General features: G+C 41.1%; 2 protein-coding genes across 20 annotated transcripts in view; both read left to right on the top strand.

Moving 5' to 3' along the window:
* Positions 1-7,596, top strand: part of NHS (NHS actin remodeling regulator) — a 334,288-nt gene extending 326,692 nt beyond the window's left edge. The window contains 3 exon segments of the mRNA XM_038393569.2: positions 172-298; positions 3,493-3,881; positions 3,884-7,596. Of these exon segments, the coding sequence (XP_038249497.1) occupies positions 172-298; positions 3,493-3,881; positions 3,884-4,101 (734 nt within the window). The 3' untranslated portion in view covers positions 4,102-7,596.
* A 9,114-nt stretch (positions 7,597-16,710) lies between these two features.
* The window catches only part of BEND2 (BEN domain containing 2), a 38,772-nt gene continuing 30,527 nt past the window's right edge, over positions 16,711-24,955 (top strand). For 6 of the 19 annotated variants that reach the window (XR_006277661.1, XR_006277657.1, XR_006277665.1 and 3 more), the window contains exons 1-2: positions 18,600-18,717; positions 24,070-24,231. Coding sequence is in view for 10 of the 19 variants with exons in the window: in XM_043504369.1 (XP_043360304.1) it covers positions 18,681-18,717; positions 24,070-24,231 (199 nt within the window). In the remaining 9 variants the exon portion in view is untranslated. Of the gene's footprint in view, positions 17,175-18,598; positions 18,718-24,069; positions 24,232-24,955 lie in introns of those variants that run through there. The other 13 variants (XR_006277666.1, XR_006277667.1, XM_043504372.1 and 10 more) reach the window with 9 other exon arrangements.

Below are 24,955 nucleotides of genomic sequence, written 5' to 3' on the forward strand. Positions count from 1 at the left end.
ACCATTTATACCAAGAAACATTACTTTGACAGATGAGTACAATATTTAGACTAGATTTAAAGTGCATATTATTGCATAGACAATACCATTATTAATTGAGCTTGTGAATTGCATTAGCATCCTATTGTAAAATGTGGCAAGCATCTGACATTGCTTCTTTTCTTACTTAAGAATCTTCTCCAAGTGATGATTCCATAATTTCACCATTGAGTGAAGATTCCCAGACTGAAGCAGAAGATGTTTTTGTGTCTCCAAACAAACCTCGCACTACAGAGGATCTATTTGCAGTCATTCACAGGTGATCTAGCATTACTGTTACTGGAATCCATATGAATACAGAATACAATCTTCTCCTAAAATCTGCAGCTAAGCATCAACTAACAATGTCCAAGAAGGGAATACATTCACACTGGCTAAGTGAGTCGTTCTCATTTACTAGCTGGACCACAATAAGAGCCTACTACTCTTATTAGCTAATGGAGATACTCCTTTGGTTCATGGTAGAGAGTTTTGGTGCTGAAGATTCTGAGTTCTATTTCCACTGACAGTAAGAGTATTATGGAAGTTCCATTATGCTACCATAGTTAAGATTGTGCTGTTTTACACTTACAGCAGGATTCAAGCTCTTTGTTTTATATGAAAACCACAGTGTATTTGCTCTAAATTTTTAGCACATAATCGCTGATTAAAAATTGAACTTTCTGAGCAGTTTCAAGAAAATCAGCTTATTAGATTCTGAATTCTAATCTATTAGAAATCAATCTGTCCAGAATTCACATTCTGAATCTCATGAGGTTTGGGGTCACTCTAACTTAAAAACTGCGAAGGGTAGAAAGTAAAAAATGTGTTTCGTGAAGCCTCTAAGGTTATATAATTATTTTGTTAATTAACAAAAAAAATTGCTAGGACTTCTTGTCATAACTGTTGGTTTAAGTTGTGGTGAACTGAAGGAGACCGTTGTTTATGGCAACCAGAATCTTCTGTGAAGTAGTAGCTGTTGATTTGTCATAGAAAAGAATTCTGTGAAACTGTTCGGTCAGTTCAGGAATGAAGCTGGTCTTCATAAAACTATAGTCTTCATTAGTGAAGCTCCTGACCTAACTAAACAATGCCACAAAGAAAAGTGTTTTTGACAAAGAAACAGCTACTGTATTGAGGGCCTTGTTTTTTGTGAAATTGTTCAGTGTGCTCAGGGGGTTCCTTGTCTTCGTGAAAGCAACAGCTACCCGTGTTGAAGATCCTGTTCTTTGTCAAACTGTTCAGCCAGTTAAGGAGCAGAAGTAACTCCTGCGCCAGATGGGCATTTTCACAAAGTAGTCATTGCTGGGTTGGAGATCCTTTCTTAATCTAAAAAACTGGGAATCTAAAAAACACGAAGTAGTGTGTGGGTTAAGGTAACTTTCTATATAACATACCTTACACAAAATGACAAAAGCAAGGACATGAAAAGTTAAGGCATCTACATGACATACCTTTTACTCCTCCACCAAGATGCATACCTCACCACTAGAACCAGCATACAACACATACAACAAACCACAAACCTCTGCCCCTGTAGGGATGCCAGTCTACCAACACCCATCAAGTGCTTTGCTGACTAAGGATGGATTTAATCATGTTTTGCTTTATTGGTATCATAGGGAGTGTTGAAGAATTATGTTCAGTGGGAGACTGGCTGCATCCCCTTAATTGTGCATTACCAGACTTTTAGAAAGTTGGATTTTTGAAGTGGCACTGTATTTTTGTAAAGGAAGTACAATCTCATTATTGGGTGCTAGCTGGGTTCCATTAAAACATACCTTCAATCTCAACTGTTTTTAACAGTGGTTTCATTATAAATTTCCTGTTTATTTAATGAAAGCCAAGATCTTCAATTGAGTTGGTATATAAGGGCTACAGGAGAGTAGCTCTACTTCAGCAGAGTTTATAAGCTCCACCAAAGTAGGGTTCCCCTCCTCCAGATGTTAGGAAGTCCATAGGAGGTGTGTGTTTGATAGTGGGAATTACTTCAGCTTGGGATACAGGGTAGTGGACAGTGGAGGAAATGGAGGATATGATGCGACTTTTATGCCATAAAAAAAACTTTTAAGCACTCTGCTTTTCTCTGTACCTGTCCTTATCATCATATATGCCTTCCCTGGTTCCCTGCACCATCCTTGCCTTTTCTCTTCTTTCCTATTTCGTGCCCTTTATACTATTCAAACCTATTTCATTCCCCCTTCCATCCCATCAGTGTTCTGCCTGACTCCTCCTCTACAGCACCCCAACTCTGAGACATGGCTTCATACTACCCATCTGTATGCCCCCCAGAGCCCTCACACCCAGTCCTTGTCCTTCCTAGTCCTTCTTTCCTTTCTCTGATTTCTCTCCTGAAATCCTGCCTTGTCACATTTCCCTGGGTCTCTTACTCCACATATCTAACTCAGCCTAGTAGCTTGTCAAAAGAACATCAATTTATATTTATAAATATTGCTCTTCATATGATGAGCTAAAAAGACGTGGAATTATTTTCAAAGTAAACTATAGCTTTTTCAAAAAATCATAATCGTAAACTCTGATTTTTACCAAACTTCCAGAAAAACTGTATGCTGGGATGACAACTGCATGACAATTGTTGGCCCTTTATTTGGAATCTTTCACCTGCTCCTTTCTCTCTGTGCTGTAGCCCACCTTTATTTATTTTGTTAAATTTTTTAAAGGGGACTTTTAAAGATTTCTTTATTATAATATTGTATTGTATTGCTGGTCAACAGCTTGAATATCTTTATAGAATGAGTAGAACAATTTACAAATACAATTGATGCCATTCATTATTGTTGTTGTTAACATGTGTATCTCCTGAGCAAAATACCCACAATCATCTCTTCATTCTGCCGACTGGCTCTGTTCTTATGAGCTGGCCATGACATTGAAACCCAAGAGAAGCCAGCCAGCGCTCCAGAATTAGATTTTTTTTGGTATCTAATTAAAATTTTCCATCACGACTTAAGTACAACTGGAGTTTTCTAATATCAACTACAATGGATTAAAACAGGTTACAATTTATAATAATTAAACCTAAGAAGACACATATCTCAGTATTCAAATATAGGGCCAATTGCCGCCACCTCTTCTGTAAGTAGAGGGGAATCCGATCTGGTGGCTCTTGCTGGAGAATGGGAACCAAAAGTAGAAAGAATGTCACCTTTGTTGCATTAGTCCATCCTTTTCCCAAGCCTGCATAAGTCCTACCGTAGATGAATTGTATAGACTGGGCCCGCAGAGTTGAGTGGGACAGGAGCTACTCTGTAACTAGTGCCTAATGTACATACAATTCTGACATGCCATTTAAAGTTTTTCATTATTATTAACCTACATTACTTGGTGGGGTATTGTGAGGATTCATTAGTTAATTGGTGTCTAGTTCTGTGAAGTTGTAAAGTGCTGTAGCAATGCTATATATTATTTCATGTGAATAACATACAAACATATGTGCCTTTTGTTTTTTATCAGATCAAAAAGGAAAGTACTTGGGAGAAAAGATTCTGGAGATCTTTCTGTAAGAAACAGATTGAGAGCTTCATCTGGGGCCAGCAGCACGTCACCTGCCAGCAGCGTGCCACCTGCCAGCAATGTGGGAGCCCCAGCAAGCAATCAGAGGTCTCCTGGTCTTATTTACAGGAATGCCAAAAAGTCCAACACATCTAACGAGGAATTTAAGCTACTGCTCCTTAAAAAGGGCAGTCGATCTGATTCTAGCTATAGGATGTCAGCGACCGAGATACTAAAGAGCCCTATTTTGCCCAAATTTCCCAGTGAGCTAATTATGGATTCTCCTCAAAACACTGATGAGAGTCCCCAGGCATCATCAACTCCTGACACATTATCCCCCCTGTCTCCTTGCTCCCTAGAGTTAATGCAGAAGGTTTCTCCTCCAAGAGCTTTTCTATGTCTGCATCTTCAAGAGTAGGGCGCTCACGGGCACCTCCTGCAGCCAGCAGCAGCCGTTACAGCGTACGGTGTAGGCTGTACAATACGCCAATGCAAGCTATATCAGAAGGAGAAACTGAGAATTCAGATGGCAGCCCTCATGACGACCGATCTTCTCAGAGTTCAACATAGGTTGCCTATGCTCCAGAGAGCCACACGGTTGACTGTGAAACTTGTAAACTCTGAAATTACTGGGGTTATAAAAGGATGTGAATATAACAGGCCAACTCTGTAGCAGTCAAAACAATTGCAGGGCAATATCAATGCTTAAAAGTGTTTGTGTTTATAAGATGCTGGGAAAACAAAAATTTAGAGCTGTAGCGAATGATTACATTTTCTAAAAAGTAGAAATATATACTATGTCTCTTCTGTTTACCTTTAGTTTCATTTATCCTACTCTCATTCCTGTTGTCACTGTAGATTTCAAAATCATCCATTTTCATAGAATTAAAAATAACTTTTTTTTTTTAAGTTGCCCATTTAGGAACAAAACCTCTCACTGTAGTGCTTCCCTAGGGAAAAAATGAAATTGTGCTTACGGATTGGTATTTTTCTACACTAAAATGAACTGAAACAAAATTTAGAAAAAATTAACAAAACATATGTAAATACCATATTTTGATAATAATCTGTAATAGAATTATCAGAAAAAAGTGGACACGTGGCAAATAGTTTACTGCATAACAACTTTGTTTATAGAAGACAAAAGTAGTAAAATGTACTAACTGTATTCTGTGAATACCATTTTTATATCAAACATCATATTTACATGTCCACCAATACCACTTTCAGTGTGATCAAAAAGCCTCAATCTGAATTCTAACTGTATGAAAGAAAATCTCAATGTTAATTAATGAAATATTAAGGCTAATTAAGAGCTAATTAATTTTAAAGTAACCATTTGTCTTTCAAAATTTAGCTCAAAACAAGGTAGTTGCAAAGTGCAGCTGTGAGTTTCAATGTGGTAATTGGTAGGGATGGAAAGCATGCTTTAACAGAACAAAATCATTTCTAATGCAAAGCCCCAAGCAGTCACATTTGACAGTGTCCCTTAGCCCTTTATTCTGACATGGATTGCATTAGAGAGAATAGATATGAGGAAATAGTACTTATTTTCATATTCTTATTAGGCTATTGGGACACATAACCGAGTCATAACCTGAGAACTATAATCTTTAAACATGATTAGTTTCTGGTTCTTAAAGGAAACAAATAAATTATAAGCATGCAACAAACACCGTTTTATCAGTAAATATTTGCAATGAGTTTTCAGTGAAGCTTTCTCTTTGTGCTGATGAGATTCATGCTACCTAAATATTTACAGAAATGACACTGAAAAAAATGTAGCTGGGAAATAGGTGTGTGTGTACACATTATTTATATTCATTATTAAATGAGGAATGCTCTGGTTCATTATGCCAGCCACATACAGCTTAAGTTTTGTCTGTGTTTACCAGAAATGCTTAACAGGGTGGGGGAATGAAATGGGGGAGGGAAAGGAGATGAGTCAGAGCAAATGCTTTGATAAACTGAAGGCAGGGAAACAAAAGCTGAATTACTTGAAGTTACTTGAATTTTCTTGTCTTAAAACTGAAAGAAAATGTAGCTGTGAGCTCAAGCCAGAAGTTGTTTTATACCTTTAATTTTTAAACAAAATAAAACCAATGTTTAAAATGATAGGCCTGATTCCCTTTTGTTACACCAGTTTTCCAACGGTGTAGCACTGCTTAAGCCAAGAGGAGAAACAGGTCCTATTTTTCAAAATGTAAGCAGTTGGTATTGCTTACAGACAGTAGAATACGCTTTTGAACATGGGATGGTTTAATGCAGAGGACAGCTTTTAAGAAAGAATGTGGCATGCAGTAGGACAGAGCGAGTAGGATGACAGAAAGGTACTTTGATACTAAAGAAATCAAATAAATTTGGCTTCAAGCATAAGTAAACGATGATAGGGAAGTGGGATGTGTGAAAGGGGTTTTATTGGTTTAGATTTTAGTTATACAATGCGTAGGGCAGAGAGTTTTAAAAGAAGGCAAATAATGTTTTGAAGAGGAAGGTTCTATTTAAAATTGGAATGATTTTGGAATGACTGAATAAACTAGAATGACTTAAAAAAATTTGAATGTTATTTCCCATTGGAATATATCCTATTTTATCTCGTGTACACCACAAAAAATATAATTCAGGGTTTCCTACTGTCCTTCTGTGCAGTGTGATCGCATACAGTACGTGGATTATGGTCAGTGTGTGCATGTGAATGTGTGTGTTGGGGGTGGGAATTAAATCGGCAAAAGAGTTTAAAACATCAGAAAAACCTGGAGGTGTTTAAAGAAAGATAAGTGGGTCAAGGTTTTGGAAATAAGTCTCATTGCCTGTGTTAACAGGCTAGTTAAGAAACCTGAGTCTAAGTGCAGGTGAAATAAATGAATTAGTATGTTTTTTACCGGGCATGTTTAGCATATCTCAAAATACTTTTTTTGGAGAGCATGAGTAAATGAAATTGATGAGTCAGACAGAACAGTCTTCTTCAGTCATCTTGGGTCATTTACCTTAGAATGTATATCAGCAGCCCTTTTATAATATCCTTAAAGATGTTATATGTGCTTTAAAATCATTCTAAAGTTTAAGTAGAAAACAGCTGAGTTGACTTTGATAAATTGATATCACCTTTTATTAACAAACTAGGCATTTAATTTCATACTGGTACCATATAGTATATGGTACCAGTATGAAATTAAACATGTATGAAATTAAATATATATATATATATATATATATATAAAGATAAACATTTTGACTTGAATTATGAGGCGTTAATATACCCTCTGTATGTATTGCTCACAGAACTATCACATCAAATATAGTTTTACTTATTTTGTTTAATCTAAAATCTATGACAAAGTTTTCTATTTTCTATTTAACAGATTTAAACCCAAATAAAGCTGGATTGTAAATCCTCCAAGAAAAAAAAAAAGAATTCAAAATCATAACAAGTTTGGGAGCCAGAAAATTTTTAAAGGAAACCCCTTTAGTGAGGTATTTATCTTTAAGGCACTCAAGACAAGCTTTAGAAAATAACAACACATATCTTGAAACTTATGCAGCTGTTTCTGTGTCTGAAAAATAACGTTTTTTTCTTTTTTTCTTTTGTGGCAGCATAGAGGACATGGAATAGTTGTAGCAAATAAAGCAAATGTTTGCTTTTGCCAAAGGTCAGTGATTGAGTGCATTTGCTGCAATGGTGGCAGATTTAGAGAAATACTGTAGGTTATGACTAAGATTAAAAAAAATTAAGAAGGTTACAGTGTAACTATTTTGGTACTAGCACCAGTTCATGCTGGCAGAAAAGACAATGGTTTATGGACTTGCATCCATTTTGTATTTTTGTAATATTTGTAAATATGAACTTTTTAAATTGTTGCAAAGATGGTTTCTTTTGTAAATGTTTTCAAAGTTTACATTAAATCCAAGCCTTTGTATATTTTAGAGCTGTGCAACACTTTAAGTCTTGTATTTATTTTTAGTAAAACAGTGACAGTTTCATTGTGAACCCTCAAAAAATGTGTCAAAAGTTTGATTACCTAGAAAGCGTGTATAGAACTGCAAATAAACGTGACTGCAATTAAACCATTGTCCTCCAATGAAATGTTATTTCTAATCAATAGTCTGCAAATGTGGCAGTTTGCAAAAGTAAGTTTCTATGTACATTACACATTTCATACAGTCTATTCTTATTCTTTTTCCTTGAATTCTAATTTGTAGTTCAGAGGACAAAATCCAATTGCCATTGACTTTAATAGAATTGTTAATGGGAGTTTTGCCTAACTATAAAGACTTCTGGATTTGCTGTAAGTTTATTGCTTGGGGAGACAAAATAACGATGGCAAGATTGCTTGCTTATCTGTGGTTGGAAGACCTAAAACAAACTGGTTTCAGACTAGCAGCCGTGTTAGTCTGTATCCGTAAAAAAAGAACAAAACTAAACAAGAATAAAACAAACTGTAACAATGAAAATCCAAGGTGTAACCAAGCCCCAGGACTGAATGTCACTTGGAAATGCAGGTGGTGGTCAAAAGGCAGAACATTTAAAAATAAAATTAAAAATGTAGGTTTTGCTGCCATTTTAAGTACAGTGATGATGGTGGGGGAAGTTGTGATCAGACCTTTATATGGATTCATAATTTGGGGTGGACATAAGGTCCCTCTCCCTCTATTTAATGCAGGACTGCTCACAATGACAATCCTTGCACTTAAAAAAACATAGTGGAAGAAGATGTGGAAATGATTAACCTTTCTCAAATGTATCAAGAGAAGAATTTTTGGCCTAACCATTTGTGAAGGGCTTTGTAATACTCTGCATGGGTACTTAAAAGAAAAAAGATATGTATGGCAGAAGAACTGAAATCTGCAGCTATGATGCCTAGAGCATGTGGAAAAAATTAGCATTAGGGAATGCAGCAGGTTTATTTAAAATTCCAGTCAAGTGAATGAAGATTTCCTTTATGGGTGTGGTCTTGAAGGAGTCTCCACCTGGGATTTAGTTTACATAACATTTGTTTTATTCAGATGGTGAACCAGTTAATGATTATGTAGATCATTTGCTGCTGTTAGTGTAACATGCTTCTCTCAACCAAGAAATATAAATGAATAAGAGTTGTGGAAAAAGCTCAGTCTGCAAAAGCAGATACAGAATCTGCTTTTCATCCGTTCCCAGAACATCCAGTTAGGCTGTCCTGGAAATGGATCAAAATCATACCTGTGCTTTTCCAAAGGATGCGGTCTTCTTTTTTCCCCAAAATTACTTGCCTCGTGCTGTTCTGGCTAGACCCTTCTTGACTCTGAGTTGTTTTAATAGACATGTAGACAAGTCAGATGGTTGCATACATTACTCCTGAGGGAATTCTGTGCCACTGCGCAATGCAGAATTTTGCAGAAATTGAGAATTTCCTTACCCCCCAGATAAATGGGCTGCAGTGCTGTTGACCGCCACTAGGGGCCGGTGGACCCAGGACAGCTCACCCATAGAAGATACTGTCATGGGAGGGAGAGAGAGCGAGATGGTTCTTGGCAGCTGCAGTTCCCCGCATGCCCTGAGGGAAGGAGAGAGTGGTGCACAGGAAACTCTGTGCATGCCTGGGACACCATCAGGCCGTTTCTCCTCCTGGATCCCTGAGCTCAGGGGGTGTGCGTCTGGGCTGGGGGGGGGAGAGGGTGGGTTTTTGGGCTGGGGGGCCTGAGACTGGACTCTGAGGGGGATAGGGGTTCAGGTGTATTGGCTGCGGGGGAGCCCTGGTTGGGCTCTAGGAGGGAGAGGGCAGAGAAGCAGGAACTGGGTTGTTGTACGAGTTTCTTTAAGTCTCTAGTCATGGGGGAATTTTTTTGTTTCTGTATTGTTACAGACATACTTGCTGACAGGTACTTCCAATTATTTTGGTAATTTATTTCAAAGTGGTGTGATTATGCAGTGTTATTTTGACAAAAAATCTGCAGAATTTTAAAATATTATGCCACAATTTTTTATTTTTTGGCACAGAATTCCCCCAGGAGTAAAATGTAAGAACACCAGTGCACCAAATTTGCCTGCCATTGGGCTGTGCTTTAATCATGGCACACAGAATAAACTAGTCACAATTCAATTTACAGATTATTTGATTTCTGCCAAGAAAGGTGAGGCGGTCATAGAATATTAGGGTTGGAAGGGACCTCAGGAGGTTATCTAGTTCAACCCTCTGCTCAAAGCAGGACCCAATCCCCAACTAAATCATCCCAGCCAGGGCTTTGTCAAACCTGCTCTTAAAAACTTCTAAGGAAGGAGATTCCACCATCTCCCTAGGTAACCCATTCCAGTGTTTCACCACACTCCTAGTGAAAAAGTTTTTCCTAATATCCAACCTAAACCTCCGCCACTGCAACTTGAGACCATTACTCCTTGTTCTGTCATCTGCTACCACTGAAAACAGTCTAGATCCATCCTCTTTGGAACCCCCATTCAGGTAGTTGAAAGCAGCTATCAAATCCCCCCTCATTCTTCTCTTCCGCAGACTAAACAATCCCAGTTCCCTCAGCCTCTCCTCATAAGTCATGTGTTCCAGTCCCCTAATCATTTTTGTTGCCCTCCGCTGGACGTTTTCCAATTTTTCCACATCCTTCTTGTAGTGTGGGGCCCAAAACTGGACACAGTACTCCAGATGAGGCCTCACCAATGTCGAATAGAGGGGAACGATCACATCCCTCGATCTGGTGGCAATGCCGCTACTTATACAGCCCATGGGATTCTTCTGTCCTAAGTGCTCTGGACTCTGCACTTGTCCTTGTTGAACCTCATCAGATTTCTTTTGACCCAATCCTCTAATTTGTCTAGGGCCCTCTGTCTCCTATCCCTACCCTCCAGTGTATCTATCTCTCCTCCCAGTTTAGTGTCATCTGCAAACTTGCTGAGGATGCAATCCACACCATCCTCCAGATCATTTATGAAGATATTGAACAAAACTGGCCCCAGGACCGACCCTTTGGGCACTCCACTTGATGTCAGCTGCCAACTAGACATGGAGCCATTGATCACTACCCGTTGAGCCTGACAATCTAGCCAACTTTCTATTCATCTTATAGTCCATTCATCCAGCCCATACTTCTTTAACTTGCTGGCAAGAATACTGTGGGGGGACCACAGATAACTGGCTCTGTGGATGAGGGGAAAGCAGTGGATGTGTTGTTCCTTGACTTTAGCAAAGCTTTTGACACGGTCCCCCCACAGGTTTCAGAGTAGCAGCCGTGTTAGTCTGTATTCGCAAAAAGAAAAGGAGTACTTGTGGCACCTTAGAGACTAACAAATTTATTAGAGCATAAGCTTTCGTGAGCTACAGCTCACTTCATCGGATGCATTTGGTGGAAAAAACAGAGGGGAGATTTATATACACACACAGAGAACATGAAACAATAGTTTTATCATACACACTGTAAGGAGAGTGATCACTTAAGATGAGCCATCAGCAGCAGCAGGGGGGGGGAAAGGAGGAAAACCTTTCATGGTGACAAGCAAGGTAGGCTAATTCCAGCAGTTAACAAGAATATCTGAGGAACAGTGGGGAGTGGGGGAGAAATAACATGGGGAAATAGTTTTACTTTGTGTAATGACTCATCCATTCCCAGTCTCTATTCAAGCCTAAGTTAATTGTATCCAGTTTGCAAATTAATTCCAATTCAGCAGTCTCTCGTTGGAGTCTATTTTTGAAGCTTTTTTGTTGAAGGATAGCCACTCTTAGGTCTGTAATCGAGTGACCAGAGAGATTGAAGTGTTCTCCAACTGGTTTTTGAATGTTATAATTCTTGACGTCTGATTTGTGTCCATTCATTCTTTTACGTAGAGACTGTCCAGTTTGGCCAATGTACATGGCAGAGGGGCATTGCTGGCACATGATGGCATATATCACATTGGTAGATGCGCAGGTGAATGAGCCTCTGATAGTGTGGCTGTTGTGATTAGGCCCTATGATGGTATCCTCTGAATAGATATGTGGACAGAGTTGGCAACGGGCTTTGTTGCAAGGATAGGTTCCTGGGTTAGTGGTTCTGTTGTGTGGTGTGTGGTTGCTGGTGAGTATTTGCTTCAGATTGGGGGGCTGTCTGTAAGCAAGGACTGGCCGGTCTCCCAAGATCTGTGAGAGTGATGGGTCGTCCTTCAGGATAGGTTGTAGATCCTTGATGATGCGCTGGAGAGGTTTTAGTTGGGGGCTGAAGGTGATGGCTAGTGGCGTTCTGTTTTTTTCTTTGTTGGGCCTGTCCTGTAGTAGGTGACTTCTGGGTACTCTTCTGGCTCTGTCAATCTGTTTCTTCACTTCAGCAGGTGGGTATTGTAGTTGTAGGAATGCATGATAGAGATCTTGTAGGTGTTTGCTCTGTCTAAGGGGTTGGAGCAAATGCGGTTATATCGTAGCGCTTGGCTGTAGACAATGGATCAAGTGGTATGATCTGGATGAAAGCTAGAGGCATGTAGGTAGGAATAGCGGTCAGTAGGTTTCCGATATAGGGTGGTGTTTATGTGACCATCGCTTATTAGCACCGTAGTGTCCAGGAAGTGGATCTCTTGTGTGGACTGGTCCAGGCTGAGGTTGATGGTGGGATGGAAATTGTTGAAATCCTGGTGGAATTCCTCAAGGGCTTCTTTCCTATGGGTCCAGATGACGAAGAGGTCATCAATGTAGCGCAAGTAGAGTAGGGGCATTAGCGGATGAGAGCTGAGGAAGCGTTGTTCTAAGTCAGCCATAAAAATGTTGGCATACTGTGGGGCCATGCGGGTTCCCATCGCAGTGCCGCTCATTTGAAGGTATAGATTGTCCCCAAATGTGAAATAGTTATGGGTGAGGACAAAGTCACAAAGTTCAGCCACCAGGTTAGCCGTGACAGTATCGGGGATACTGTTCCTGACGGCTTGTAGTCCATCTTTGTGTGGAATGTTGGTGTAGAGGGCTTCTACATCCATAGTGGCTAGGATGGTGTTTTTAGGAAGATCACCAATGGACTGTAGTTTCCTCAGAAAGTCAGTGGTGTCTCGAAGATAGCTGGGAGTGCTGGTAACATAGGGCCTGAGGAGGGAGTCTACATAGCCAGACAATCCTGCTGTCAGGGTGCCAATGCCTGAGATGATGGGGCGTCCAGGATTTCCAGGTTTATGGATCTTGGGTAGCAGATAGAATACCCCAGGTCGGGGTTCTAGGGGTGTGTCTGTTCGGATTTGTTCTTGTGCTTTTTCAGGGAGTTTCTTGAGCAAATGCTGTAGTTTCTTTTGGTAACTCTCAGTGGGATCAGAGGGTAATGGCTTGTAGAAAGTGGTGTTGGAGAGCTGCCTATAGCAGCTGCATTAACTTCACCCCCTGAATAACTGGTAAGATAGTCAGACTATTTTGTACATCTGGTATGAAAAATTTCTCTGTTTGGTTGGAAGGTGCTAAATTAAAGTACTAAAATTACACTTTTTTAACATTTGCAATTTAAAAGAATTACTTTTGCACAAACAAAGAAGCCTCGCTTTCTATTAATGTTCTTGCAATTCTTTGATTTTATTCTGAACAGGGGAACATTAGCCTGCTTACCTATGTTATCAGCCTATAGAATAAGCAGCAAGCATGGGAGTTATGGAAATCAAAACTGAAGTTTTATTGAGAAAGAGAATTATGCAGATAGCGTGTGGTAGAAATTGTGGTTTGGCCAGGTTATTAACTTGCCAATTTTGAATATCTTTCAATTGGCTCAACTTTTAAATTCTATTACAAACTTCTGATGCTGAAAAACAGACAAGCCAGTTGCACCAAAAAAAAAAATGCCCATAACCACGGAGAGCATTTGAGGAAATGTAGGGGTGATGCCATGTATAGCAATAAATACTTGAGTAGCTTAGTTTATTAGGGTATAAAACAAAAAGTTGGTACAGCACTATTAGAGTTATTTGTCACTATTTGAAGCGTTTATATTTAACATTAAGTGGCACTGTTTCTTTATAGTTTCCCTATTTTTGTTTAAATAACTTTAAAGACATACCCTGGCTAGATCATCAGTAGGTGAGCTTCTTAGATGGTCTCTCAATTAAGGGCTACAAAAAAATTATTGGCCTTATGACCATTTGGTAATCTTGGACCCTCAAATGGAACCCAATTTTATCCCATTCCTTTATCTGTCCCTCTTCCCCTCTCTTTAAATTTAAAAAAAAAAAAGTTGAGATAACTTAAGTGTGCTCTCTCAGGACATGAGCCAAAGCCCACCAAAATCGATGAGAGATGGATTAGGCCCTATATGTTAATTTAGTGTAGATGCTTATCAATTTCAAAGACAGAAAAGGCTTTAGAAGCTATTCATGATCAGGAATGGATAATGGAAACTAAGGCTATGTCTACACTAGCACTTTTGTTGGTAAAAAGAAAAGGAGTACCGGTGGCACCTTAGAGACTAACAAATTTATTAGAGCATAAGCTTTCGTGAGCTACAGCTCACTTCATCGGATGCATCCGATGAAGTGAGCTGTAGCTCACGAAAGCTTATGCTCTAATAAATTTGTTAGTCTCTAAGGTGCCACCGGTACTCCTTTTCTTTTTGCGAATACAGACTAACACGGCTGCTACTCTGAAACTTTTGTTGGTATAACTTATGTTGCTCAGGGATGTGAAAAAACACCTTTCTAAGCTACATAAATTAAACCGACAAAAATGCCAGTGTAGACAATAATATGTTCATATAATTTAGGTCCTTCATAGGCTTCTCATTTACTGTTTTCAGGATCTGTTTTCATCTAACAGCTTTAATCAATTCCCTTTTTCACCAATTATATTTCCTTTTGTTTTTTTCCCCTCTTCATACTCTCTCTCTCTCTGCTAGGTCTGCAGATTTTATTTCCCTATATTTTCCTTCTGTGATAGTGCCTGCTCACATACCCTATTTTTTTCTGCTTTTCCTGACCTGAAACCTTTCCTATTTATCTTCTTTCCCCCTTCTCACTTCTAAGTCCCCTACTTTTATTCTGCTGCTCTCATCTCCTCACCTCCTATCCCAGCTCCGGTTCATCCACTAGCTCAGCATCTAGCTTCTCTTCCTTCTTCTCTAACAGCTTTTTCCCACTGCCCCCTTTGAGAAGATTCTGAATCCCCCTTTCCTGCTCCCCCCCACCAGCCCAAGCTGCCCTCTGATTGGCTGCCTCTCCCCAGGGCAACATTCTATGCTGCTGCATCACAGCTGCAGTGCCAGTGCCAGGGCAGGGTTACCCACTTCAGCCTATTCCATAGTGATGATGAAGAAAAGGTGGCAGCACTGTTTACTGTGAGCATTATAGAAAAAAAATTAGTATTTTATATAATTCTTATCCTCAGCCACAAACAGATAATTAGTTTGATGCTACAGCAGTTTGGTTTTCCCAACTGGCTTTTCCTATGGTCTGGTAACAGATAGAAATAGATCTAAAAGACAGAGAGAAGGCTGCATTTATACTCTTCAAGTTGCTCAGGAGCAGGCTACTGCAATGTTGTGCCTCTCTGATCCTATTACACCTGGATGATATCTTCCTGGCGCATGCTAAATCTTTAGGTGAGAAAGCGATCCACTTACAAATGGCCTGTGATAAGCTTAAGAACGTCTATCTGAAAATGAACCAAAAATATGAACTGATTAAAAAAAAACAGGTAATCCACACTGTTTATTTGAGAAGTGAGGGAGACACTTCCCAAAACAAATCAAAAAACAAAACACCATCAAAAAGCCACACATCGCACCTCAAGAGTTGCAATGGGTTTTCAAAGGTTCTCATTATGGCAATTTCACTATTTAACAACATAACAAAATAACTGACTAAGTGAGAAAAGACCTCCTCTATAACCAGAGTACAATTAGACATTTCAAGAGTCACATAAAGTTCTTACAACTAGTTCTTGCCTGTCTCAAAATTCCTTTCATATTTGACACAAGAGTAAGAATGTAATGTTTGGTCCAAAAATGAGGACTTGGAGATAATGGCATATTACCGTGTAAGTCTAAATTCAACAGACAGAAATTATGCCACCAAAAAGGAAGTGGTGAGCTACTAAAATCTACTTAATCTAGTTACCCTTTTCCTTCTTTATATTAGAAAATCTGGGGTTATAAAAGATCATACTTTATAAATGGTTCTTAAACTCAAGAATCCTGATGGATAGTTAGCTAGGTTGGTGAAAAAATTATAAAAATAATATCTCAGTGTTGCACAAAAATGCGGGCAACACGGCAATGCTTTGTTATGTTGACCACGGTGGGAAAGAGAGGAGAGAGTGAAAAGATTGGGACTATTTAGTTCAGGGGTGGGCAAACTTTTTGGCCCGAGGGCCACATCGGGCTTGCGAAACGGTATTGCGGGCTGGGTAGGGAAGGCTGTGCCTCTGAAAACAGCCTGGCCCCTGCCCCGACTGCCCCCCTCAGAACTCCTGACCCATCCAACCCGCCCTGCTCCTTATCCCCTAACCGCCCCCTCCCAGGACCTCCTGCCCCAACCACCCACGGGGACCCCACCCCCATCCAACCCCCCCTGCTCCCTGTCTCCTTCCGCAACCCCCTTCCCCAGACCAGTGAAAATGAGCAAGTGCGCGAGGGTGGGGGAGAGTGAGCAACAGAGTTGGGGAGGGATTGGAGTGAGCAGGGGTCGGGCCTTAGAGAAGGGGTAGGGCAAGGGCTTTCCATTTTGTGGGCTTAGAAAGATGGCAAGCCGAAAATCTCACCAGGGTTCTGGGGCCCGCAAGCAGGTTTCAGAGGGTCCGCCAAGCAGGGCTGCCTGGGGCTGAAGCCGAAGCCTGGGCAACTTAGCTTTGCGGGGCTCCCTGTGGCACGGGGTCCCAGGCAATTGCCCGGCTTGCTACCCGCTAATGCCAGCCCTGGCTTTTATATGCAGACCACCAGTTGTCGTGGCACAAGTTGGCCGTGGAGCGTTTATAGTGGGGAGCTGGGGGGGGGGGGGTGCTCAGAAAGAAAAACGTTGAGAAGCCCTGCTGCAGAATCCAGGAATCGTGGCCCAGCGCTGCGGCCCAGCTTGCCATGGCGAACACATGAGCTGTAGCTCACGAAAGCTTATGCTCAAATAAATGTGTTCGTCTCTAAGGTGCCGCACGTCCTCCTGTTCTTCTTACAAGCCCCTTGGTTACATACAAAAATAGATTAGGGAGTACAATGGCCTACAGCACTTGCTCTCACCCTTTTCTTTAGCCCGGGGGCGCAGGGAGTCACGTGCTCCCCCCCATTTCCCTGCCCCGACGCTCCGGCCCGGATCAGGACAGAGACGCTGCACCCTGGCTGGGACTGTCTGACTAGACTCCCGCACCCCAGGGGAACAGCCACCGCCCCTCCCCCTCGCCTGTGTGCGGGTGGTGGGGGGGGGGGGGAGTCAGGGCCGGTCTCCCCGCAAGCGCGCTACCCGTACGTGGGGCTAATCAGGACGGGAGATGCTGCCCCTCCCCACCTGCGGGGCTCTGGGGAGTGCCTGGGACCAGGGGCCGCTCCCGGGCGGGACGCCGTTTGCCGGACGCGCCCCCGTCCCCACTGCGCAGCCGCGCGGATTCAAAACAGTTTGTTGCTCACGTCGGCGAAGCCGCTTCCGTTTCCAACGCCACATTCCGGCCACACCTGCCTGCGCGGAGCCCGGCTCGCCTCCCGCCCGCCCGGGACATCCCCCACAGCGCCCGCCGGCGCCATGTCCGCGGAGGGTAAGTGCCGAGCTGCTCCCCCCCCCCCCGGCCGCCCGCGCGCGCGCAGGAAACGTTCCCCCATCGTTCGCAACGGCCCGACCCAAACGTTCTTTGCGGAGCCGGCCAAGCCACGCCCACAATCCCCCACCCTATTGGCCGGCCCCGACCAACCTGACTGTTGCTATTGGTCCTCGGGGCTGCTCGTCGCCAGCGGCGTCATTGGCCCGAGCGGCAGAGGGGGGCTTTGAGGGAGGGGGCGCATGGGGGTGGGCGGTGGCTTCCTGCCTTGAGGGGCTGGCCGCGGGGCGCCCTCCAGCTTTATGGCGTGAGGCGGCTCCGAGCCCCGGGGCGGGGGCGGGGGCGGGGGCTGGGAACAGGCCGCCCCCACCAGTGTGGGATTTGGCGGAGGTGAGTTAAACAGGGCCAAAATCCCCAGCCCCAGCCGCCGGGAGTAACCGGCCAGGAGGTGCCGCTCCCCGCCCCCCAGGGGAAGAGGGAGAGGGAGGGGGAGGGGAATTCAGAGGGGACAGGAGGCGTTGGCCCCTCCAGTGGGGGGTGGGGGAGGATCAGACGGGAGCTGCTGCCCTCGCCACCCCCGGGCTGCTTTAATGCTGGTCTTGCTTCGCCTTTGAGGAGTAACTTGATTTACCACCTTGACTTCCTTTCAGCGTAATTATTATTATTATTATTATTATTATTATTATTATTTTTTGTTTTAGCGCAATCGCAAGTGGTTGCAGATCTGACTTACCCCGTTATCCCTGCCTGCCCCTTCTGTCCCACCGGACCACCCCCTCTTCCCCTCCCCCACAACTTCCTTTGCCCCTTCTCGCACCCTCTGCCTTATAGTCAGGTGGCGTCTTCCTTCTGGGTAGCAACGTGGGGAGCACTGAGAGCACAGATGGGACCGTCACCCTGCTCTCTGTTTTTGTGCCCGGTAAACCCTCACCCGCCCCGGGCAGCTAGGAAGAACAGTCATAGAAAAAGTGAAGTCCTGTTCAATCCAGGCTGGAGCGTAGCCGGTACCGACGGGATTTTTTGGAGAATTTAGTTGCTAAACTCTTAAGCTCAGCATGTGCGCGGTATGATTTTTCAAGGGCCTATAACCTGGCCAAATTTGTGCAGATTTTCTCGGGGCAGTAAAAAGGCAAATTCCTGTTGTAAGTCCAGCCCCCCTTCCAAATTTCAAGACCCCTTTTCAAAGCATGTTGGGACTACCCCTTCTTAAAACTTTCTCGCAGCTGTTTAACAAGTGCAAAACACTTTTTTTTCCCCCATAAACTCATTTTAAGAAATGGCTGAACTGTTTTTACTGAAATGTTCTCAAAAAATTAAGCAAGAGGCAGACGCTCGCCATGGGATATTTCCATGCAAATGTTTGAAGATAGCAAAATTACAAGCACCTAAAAACAGGGTCTTATAATGGGAAGTGATAGGAAATGGAACGTTTCGGTTTGTTGAGTCTTTCTATAGCAATTCTCACAGGGGGTCTCCAGGCAACTGTGGAGCAGTTGGGATTTCCTCATGTTGTTCTTTTTTATTGTGGAAAAACTCTTCATAAGTAATTTTCAAACCCCTTATTTTTGTGTGTATTTTGCAATGTATTTCTTGCAACGGTTCTACTGTGTTCCTCTTTCTTTCATCCATCTCACTTTTCTCCACTCCGTTTAAATTATTTTCCTATCTCTGCTTTTCATTGCTATAGTTTGGTTGGGGATGGGGTAATTTTTACAAACAAAAAAACGTAATTATCTGTTAGGCTGTGGGAGACCCAAAGCTAAATGACAAATTTTCAGACAAGAGTATTGGAGCCTTCCAATAACCTATAGAGCAATTTTTTTAAAATGTTACTTGAAGTACACCATGCTGGTAAACAGAGAATCAGAAAATAGATTCTGAGCCTGTAAGCAATGAAGAAGGCACCATCCTGCAATCATGACTAAGAAAGGTAGAGTACCTTCTACAACAGTAGCCCTAAAGGCAGTGAAGAATGACTCCCTGTCATATGACTGTAATCATGTGACTAGGACCAGGAAATAGATATCTTGCCAGCACCCTTGTATGTCAGAATGTTAGTATACCTTGCATCTCTTGAATCAATAAATAGCTTAATTGGTATTGATTTGCATCCAGAGAGTTCCATATCCATCTGTCCTCAGCCAAAAGGAAAAGCAGGTCGATACAAAATCTGTGAGTTTAGAGAAAAGTTGAAGGAAATCAAGGAAGAGCTCCACATTAAAAATTGTTTCCTAACGAAGGATTCATGTGAGTCTGTGTATGTGTGAGAGAGAAACCCACCTGTATCAAATAATGGTTTTGCTTTTATGAATGAAGCCACATGCATGAAAACATGCATTCCCAATAATTTCAGAGCAAGCCATACGTCAAACAGGTTCCAACACCTTTATATACTGATTTTTAAGAACACAGGCATTCTGTATTCCAAAAAATAATATACATATGCTGTACACTTTGTAATTGACACTGGCATGTCATCAGAAAGTGAAAATGAGTGGAAAAATGTTATTTAATCAGTGCCAACTAATGGTGCAAGCAGAGCAAAGTGCTTTGGGAAGCACTTCTAGTGGGTGAAAATGAACTAGGAAAGCAGCATAATAGTCAGCAAGCCATCTGCTCAGTTGAAACCAGGCTCCATAAGAGTTTGTGTTCAAATGTCACTACTGACAGTAGTAATTTTTGACAGCAGTAATTTTGATCTTGCTAGATATAGGCTATAGTTTAAGATACTAAAATTTGTGTTACATCTTACTGATGCAGTGAGACTAACAGTTTTATCTCTATATAAGTCATCATAAAGCAGCCGCCCTGCACTTTTAAATGTTTTTAACTTTTTTGCAGAGATTCTGATGGTTCTGTGCAAAGGCAAACTAGAGTTCCTCATAAATAGTGTACTGAAAAATGCTGAAATAATTACAAATAATCATAAAACGTTGTTAAAACTGACAAAAACGTGTCACAGAATGTCTTAATCAGTGTGTAACTCTGCTGTGTCTACAATAATCTTCCTGTGCTCTGAATGTACAAAGTATGAGGTGCACTTGTATATCCCATAGGGTCATACAGTATATAGTATCCTGCTACTTTACTGAAAATAACTGGCCATCTTCTAAACAGCATAACCCAGGGTATGTATTGATCCTGAACAAGAAAAGAGTTAAATTACTGAAGCTTTCTTTGGACATACATTTACTCCTTATTACATTTCCCGGCAGAACTTTGTTAGCCTATTGATTCATTGGAATGACTGGTTAAATGATTTAAAGAAGTAGTACTAAATACATTTACTTAATTTATGACACAGCAAAGCACCAGTATGGCTTTTTTTTCTTAATTTTTCCGTGAAAGTAATTTTTCCCTTAAGAAGGTGCAACTCAAAACCTGAAGAATATTTGACACTATTTTTCTTAATTATGATTTTCTTGTTTCCATGAAAGAGTTACTGGAAACTTACAAATATCTCTGTAATTTTTTTTTTAATCACTTGATGCTTATCTGTTCTGTTCATTCCCTCTGAAACAGCTGGCATTGGTGACAGGGCTAGATGAACCATTGCTCTGACCCAGTATGACCATTCTTATGCTGCTTGTGGAGTTACATAGTCAGTTAACATTCTAGCCATTATTCCCAGGAATTTGGATTAAAATCTGGGTTTGCATCAGAAATTAAAAAGATTTTAGTGGCTTAATTCTAGTTTCTATGTGGGGCATGTTACATGGCATTTGTCTGCTGTGTGCTATTGATTTCTCATTTTTAAGAGCACCAAAAAGAGCACAAACATTTATAAAGAGAAATTACTGCTGTACTGCTGTGAGTAAATATTTATCTGAAATGTTCTTTTGTACTAAGGTTTTGAAGGCGTGGATATTTTAACCTGAATAGATGAAACATTTTTCTTTTAGACTATATAACTGGTACTTAAAAGTGGAAGTGATCTATTAAATTATGAGGTTCATTTCTTCTGCTGGTATAGGACAGTGTGCCCCGATAGAGGGCATATCCAGTATTTAACTAATACTATGCTTTACTTTTAAAAAACTCTCTAGTATTAGATGACGTAGACTTGATTAAATGCCAATCTCCATCTATGCATTTTACACCACAAGCCTAAATTTAAAAATGGTACTGATTTTCTGGATCCTCAACTCCCCTTCCTCCCCTCAACAATTGCTAGTAGTACGTTACCCAATTGCTAGGTCTCTTCCATTGCTCATAAATAACATGTGATATATACCATCATGTGCCAACAATGCCCCTCTGCCATGTACATTGGTCAAACTGGACAGTCTCTACATAAAAGAATAAATGGACACAAATCAGACGTCAAGAATTATAACATTCAAAAACCAGTCAGAGAACACTTCAATCTCTCCGGTCACTTGATTACAGACCTGAGAGTGGCTATCCTTCAACAAAAAAACTTCAAAAGCGGACTCCAATGAGAGACTGCTGAATTGGAATTAATTTGCAAACTGGATATAATTAACATAGGCTTGAATAGAGACTGGGAGTGGATGGGTCATTACACAAAGTAAAACTATTTCCCCATGTTATTTCTCCCCCTCACCCCCCATCCCATCCCCTACTGTTCCTCAGAGGTTCTAGTTAACTGCTGGAAATGGCCCACCTTGATTATCACCATAAAAGGTTTTCCTCCTTCCCCCACTCATTTTCCTGCTGGTAATAGCTCATCTTAAGTGATCACTCTCCTTACAGTGTGTATGATAAAACCCATTGTTTCATGTTCTCTGTGTGTGTATATAAATCTCCCCACTATATTTTCCTCCGAATGCATCCGATGAAGGGAGCTCTAGCTCACGAAAGCTTATGCTCAAATAAATTTGTTAGTCTCTAAGGTGCCACAAGTACTTCTTTTCTTTTTGAGATTATAGTGGCAGACTATATTGAATATTCAAAATATGCTTCCTTTTTCTGGAAATACTTGTCATTGTTTTAGGTTCCTCATAGCTGAATGGTTCTGAGGAAGGGCTGATCTGCAGATGTCTGCAAACTTCCACAGTTGTTTGTTTAAATAAGTCAATTTATTGGGAAAGATATAGTTTCATATGAAACTGTTTTTAACACAAAATTCAGATAAATAAAATATTTCTTAAAACAGTTGTGAAAGTTTCCAGCCTCTCTTATGCATCTCTCTGCTGAGGAATAATTATTTTGTTGGCATCAACAGACAAGCAAGATAGCAACTTCTTGTTTGTTTTGGAATTATACAAGTTTTAAAATAAAGGCTATATCAGTTAGATCAGACTTACCTGTCTAAGATGCAGACAGTTCATTATTTTATACATCAGGGGTGGCCAAACTTACTGACCTGCCGAGCTGCATATGACAATATTCAGAACTTTGAGAGCCGGGGTACACTTGCCAGTAGTCAGAGCTTCAGCACCTCTGGAGATGCCTGCCAGGGCTCGGGGTTTCAGCCCTGCTCCTGCTGAAGCCCCAAGCCCCAGCAGGTGCACCCTGTGGGTTTGAAGCCCTGAGACCCTCCTTTCCTCTGTGTAGAAGTCCCTATCTCATCACCCCACTGCAAGGCAGAGGTCCCAAGTCTGGTAGATGGAGAATGGGGGTGTGTGGAGGGGGCTTTGAGAGCTGCACTTTAACTGTTAAAGAGCCACATGTGGCTTGGGAACCACAGTTTGGCCACCCGTTTGTTTTTATATATATATATATATATTCATCAAAACACACATTCTATTTATTTATTTATATATATGATGCCTCGGTTCAGCCAGCCTCTTAAGCAAGTGCCTAAGTTTAAGCATAGCTGTAATCCCATTGATTCTTGTGATATTACCCATGTGCTTAAGTACCTCTCTGAAAGCACCTTTAACGTGCTGAGTCAATGTGTCATAATGTGATAGTGCCCAAACACTGCTATGATATGATCTGGTCTTGCCTGAGTAAATGGGCTCAAACTGTGTTACTGAAAAGCTTTTTAAAGATCTGGTGGGAAAAGGCTCTATATCCCATTTTTGGTCTGATCAAAAAACTGAGTGTGGGGATCGGATAGGAGCAAAGAGGAAAGGTTGCAGATTCATACCCTGAGCACAGTCCATGTTATGCACTGAATTAGGTAGGGTCCTCTGGAAAAATAGCATGCAGCTAAAGATAGTATCATAATACATCTGGAGGAGGAGGCTAAGTTGCACAGAGAGCCTGAATTCTGACTCTTCCTAACTTTTCAGTGCTTGACCTTATAGTCTTACTGTTCCTTTAACATCGTTATATTGCATGTACTTTTTTTAAAAAAGTATTTTCTCAAAATAAAGGAAATGCTGGACTTAACTGCAGGGCAAACATTTTGAACCCAAAGCATTTACTGTGGTTGTGTCAACATTTGGCATGTTACAGTTAGACTGTAAGCATTTTGGGACAGGACCTTTGTCTTTCTGTATATTTGCAGCGTCTCTCGTATTGGGACCTCATTCCTGTTTGGGCTCAAATGCTACCATAATATAACAACTAAGTATGGAATCGTGAACTGATGTACTTTGATAGCTCCTGGTAATTATGTTTTCTCATTGGTTCTCCAATTTCAGTGCCATTGAGTATTTAAACATAAAGGGTGAGATTTTCACAAATGCTCATGGGCCTAACAGTTCGTAGTCTGTAGAAACAGTTAGGCCAATGCCAAGTGCTTTTTAAAATCTCACCCAACGTGCTTTGTAACCTTCTCCCTTGTTAATATCACTTAGAATCACAATGCATGTCTCGAAAGATGACTTAAATCTTAAACACTCAAATTTCAGTTTAATTCCAGCTAAGCTATTGTACAGTTCAAATAAGTGGGTAATACTAGGTGTGGTAAATGTGCTACTGCCATTAGAATGGTATACAGAATGGTGTCCAGACTTTTTTCTTTCTTACATGCTTTTAGATTATGTTTCTGTGAGAGTTGAGGATGATGTTGAAGCTGTGATCATTCAAAATTCTGAAATAGAAGATGCAGAAAATGGACTGTCCACACAAGGCTGCGTGTCAGTGGAACAAAATGCTCAAGTAAACAGTGATGATCACTATATGACTCAACTTGCATATGGTAAATACACATAATTTCTTCTGACAGTTAATGCCCATGGCCCATCCTTCTGGCAGAGTGCTCAGACATTGCATCTTTAACACTATATTCCCCATTACTTTTTCTGTTCTGTCTGTGACTCTAAAACCTTTAAAAAGCTACTTATTAATAGCTAATAGTTTTGATAGTATAGTTTAAAACAAGTAACTTTAGAATCTGTTTCCCCTTAAGGATGTTCCCTGTTAGTGGTGATCTCAATAATAAGATTTAAGAATTGTTTTTCTCACATATACATAGGAATTCATTATTTAAAATAGAATCTGTTGTACGAAGATTAATATGTAATTTGGAGGGGAAAAAACAAGACCAGAGAAATCTGGCTGCCCAGTAGGTGTGGCATTTAGTTAAATTAATTGGGATTCAATGAAAATTCTTTTATGTATTGTTCTAGTAAATTTGTCATTTACGTTGGGGTGTTGCCAACTGTAGGTACCCTTTAATGTTTTGAACTCTAGCTGGGGGAGAATTGGGTTGTAGTTTTGAGAAACTTTGCTTGCTTACTGTTGGATATAAGATGCCATGAAGGTAGTGTGTGTGTTTAGGCAGTTAATTTTGTTGAGTGTGTTCAGCAAAACATTTTTAAAAAAGCAGAATTACCATCCATGCCTGGGAAATGGACAAAACAAGCATTGGATAAAAGAGTCCTAAACACAAGCAACTATTTACAGTGATTATTGTCAGGATG

The sequence above is a fragment of the Dermochelys coriacea genome, chromosome 1 (assembly GCF_009764565.3).
Source record: "Dermochelys coriacea isolate rDerCor1 chromosome 1, rDerCor1.pri.v4, whole genome shotgun sequence".
In the NCBI taxonomy this organism is placed as follows: Eukaryota; Metazoa; Chordata; order Testudines; family Dermochelyidae; genus Dermochelys; species Dermochelys coriacea.